At 42.6% G+C, this 3222-nt stretch overlaps 1 protein-coding gene across 1 annotated transcript; it reads left to right on the top strand.

Moving 5' to 3' along the window:
* The first annotated feature begins 1103 nt into the window (after positions 1-1103).
* On the top strand, positions 1104-2510 carry foxd7 (forkhead box D7). Its single transcript, XM_054759657.1, has one exon. It carries the CDS (start codon positions 1339-1341, stop codon positions 2284-2286), a length of 948 nt encoding a protein of 315 aa, XP_054615632.1. The 5' UTR covers positions 1104-1338; the 3' UTR covers positions 2287-2510.
* The last annotated feature ends 712 nt before the right edge of the window (positions 2511-3222 follow it).

Raw genomic sequence — 3222 nt, 5'->3', positions numbered from 1 at the left:
GTGATTTTTGGAACGAAGCACAATTGTTTACAAGAAAATCCGTGCACAGTTTCAGGGTGGATTCCTTTAAAAATAACAATTTTGGTGTCACGTTTTCTTTGATGCACCCATATTCTTTTTTTTTTTTTTAGTGTCCCTGCATCCTCCTTATTGAAAGCACTCAGTTTCACACGTGGGCCTGTTTCCAATCTGCAAACATGCGTGATGAGTTTTGGAAATCATCTGCAGCTTTAACTGGTCCCGAATAGCCCACCCAGCCCGGACCCGGTCCCTTCGTGCCCCGAGGTATCAATACGATTAAAGGCCGGAAATGCGGGAATCCCACAAAAAGACTTCCATCATTAAACAACAAAAATATATTTTTGAAAAATGTCAAATCGACCAATTTCATCCCAAAGGCATGCATGCTTTCAGTCGTCCTTAAGAAGAAGCTAAGTGTTCTCATCCCATCTCGTGCAGAATGAAGATTATTATTTATTCTCCCTTCCGCAGGAATACATTATTTAAAAATATTTGTGTAGTTGACGAAGAAGGGAGAGTAACGTTGAAGTGGTAATTCATTTTAATTGGTGGTGGTGCATCTGCAGATGCATTCCAAGGGGTTAAGGGTTTATCTACACATAATCTTATATTATTTCTCTTGAATCGCTTATTTTAACATTTGAAAAAGTCCATCCTTTTGCCTCATTTCAACGTCTCCCTCCGTGTTTATACTGCACAGTTGCAACATTTTCTTATCGCGATTCACGAGAACATGTTGTACCCTGCTATCATTTGCCTTCAAAATGACTACAATTGTAAAGCTAGAGGGTTTTTTTTCTTCTTTTTGATGCCACTTTAGAGTGGAGAAAAAATAAGTTGATTCACATATTTTCCTGCTCTGGGCTGTGTTTTTCTGAATGGACCAGTGACGCCCACATCCACTTGGCGTGGATGTGCAGATGATGAGAGTGCGCCTTTAAAACTGGTCCAGGCCTCCTTCTTGTTTTACCTTTCCGTCCTTTTCATTGGTCAGAAGCTTCTTCCTGGGGCCTCAGAGTGACATCATCCCCACCCAACCCTGAGCAGACAGCTCACTGATTCCAGATGATGCTGGACACCTTCAGAGGGCGCACGCACTTTTACGCGTGACGGAAATACATTGATTTTTTTTATGTTATCAACAAAAACGTTAAAAATAATTTCGGAGTTTGTGGACTTTGAGAAGAAGGGCAGTGGAGGAGGAGGATGGATGCGCTCCCATTTTTGCACACAACGGAGATAAGTCGTGCGTAAAAAGTGGACTTTTTTTAAGGAGCCGTCACTCTGTTCCCACCTGGTTGCAGGTGGACATCTACTATGACATTGGGCTCGGAGATCATGGAGGATATTGTTATCGACGTGGTGGGGGAAGGCTTCAGAGATAACGCAGAGGAGCAGCTCCTACCGCCGGATGAGCTGGAGCGCACCGTGGAGCGGGACTCATGCAGCCCCACGCAAGCGTGTCCCCCTCCCGCTAAAACGAAAAGTCCCACGTCGGTGAAGCCTCCGTACTCATACATCGCTCTCATCACCATGGCCATCTTGCAGAGCCCAAAGAAACGTCTCACTCTCAGCGAGATCTGCGACTTTATCAGCCACCGCTTCGTTTATTACCGGGAGAAGTTCCCGGCTTGGCAGAACTCGATCAGACACAACTTGTCGCTTAATGACTGCTTTATAAAGATGCCCAGAGAGCCTGGCAACCCCGGGAAGGGCAACTATTGGACCCTAGACCCGAACTCCTCAGATATGTTTGAGAATGGGAGCTTTCTGCGCAGGAGGAAGCGGTTCAAGCGGCAACATTTCCGCTACGATCCCCTCAAGGAGCACCATGTGGAACCCGGTGTACTGCACGCCGTTCCACATGGACACTACGGGCTCGGAGCACCGGTCCTCCAGCTTCCCAGTCTGGATATTTACCCTTACATGCATCATCACCATCATCACCATCATGCACCCCCCGCCGCCACCATCCCACCTGTCAGCAGCATCCTGCCAGCTCTCTCCAACTTCTTCTCCCGCAGCGCCCTCACAGCCAAGGCTTTCCTCCAGGCGCAGCCCGCCATCGAAGCCTTCTCGGCGGCTCACTGCACCGCCTACTCCGCTCCTCTCACTCCCGCAGCAGCTTTCACGTCACCGGCGCTTTTCCACCCTGCGGTGTCCCCTCACCTGGTCACCTTGCAGCAGGAGTATCAGAAGTTACACACGCAGCGTCATGGAACACCTGAAGTGGCAGCTAAACACCTGAGTGATGACAATGAATAAACTGACGGATGCACGCAGGACTTGAATTTTCTCAGGTAACAAAGACATTGAATCAGTAGCACGGAGGGTTTGTTTTTTTTTTTACATAAAAATGTTTTATACGTGATAGAACCATGCATTTTCTTTCTTTTTTTTTTTTTTTTACTAAATTGGGATAAATGTAGAGTACATTTTAACTGGATGTCATCCTGGAAATAAATAAAAAATGGATTCTAAACACGCAATCTGTTGTTTTTCGTTTTTGTGACAGATCCTCCACATTTTGGATTTGTATAATTTGTCCTTAAAAAAAGACAGTAGATAAACATCTCATTCAAATGTGCTGTTGGACGAACAACAGTAAAAAATGCTAGAAATGTTACGTCAAAAACAATCATTTCATACGTAAAAACGCATTTGAAAGTGTAATAAATGAAAAGAGGCCAACTAACCGTTTTGAGGTTATCAAAAATTGTAAGTGAATTATTATTTATTGGAACAGAACAAAGCTTCTGCCAGCAACTCTAATAATGTAGGAAGAATGAAATATCTAAAAGATATAAATATAGGCCTTAGCTGACATAAAAATCAGCAGATAGAGAAAATATATTGTTTAAAAAAAGCATTTTATGTTCTTGTGTATTAATAAACGTTTAATTGATTTTTTAAATTATGAGATAACTTCACATGAAACATAATTATATATACAAGTATTATATAATACACTGTATGTAAAGGTACAGTCAATATTACACTATTAAATTGTGGAAAATGCTATTAGAAGTGCATGTATTTATTTATTCATTTACTTTCCATCACGTGGCATGCAGATATTACCAGGATAAATCAATCTTCCATCTAATAGACACAGCAAATTGTATTTCTCACCTCAAATGCCTGGCATGTGACAACCAAGTGCACCATAATTCAAAGCATCAATAAATAAGTAAGAATGAT

The sequence above is a fragment of the Dunckerocampus dactyliophorus genome, chromosome 18 (assembly GCF_027744805.1).
Source record: "Dunckerocampus dactyliophorus isolate RoL2022-P2 chromosome 18, RoL_Ddac_1.1, whole genome shotgun sequence".
Lineage (NCBI taxonomy): Eukaryota > Metazoa > Chordata > Actinopteri > Syngnathiformes > Syngnathidae > Dunckerocampus > Dunckerocampus dactyliophorus.
Note: the sequence above shows the minus strand (reverse complement) of the source record. Positions and strands in the feature narration are given on the sequence as shown.

Coding starts and splice junctions, on each gene's coding strand:
- foxd7 (XM_054759657.1), top strand. CDS start 1,339: ATGACATTGGGCTCGGAGATCATGGAGGATATTGTTATCGACGTGGTG.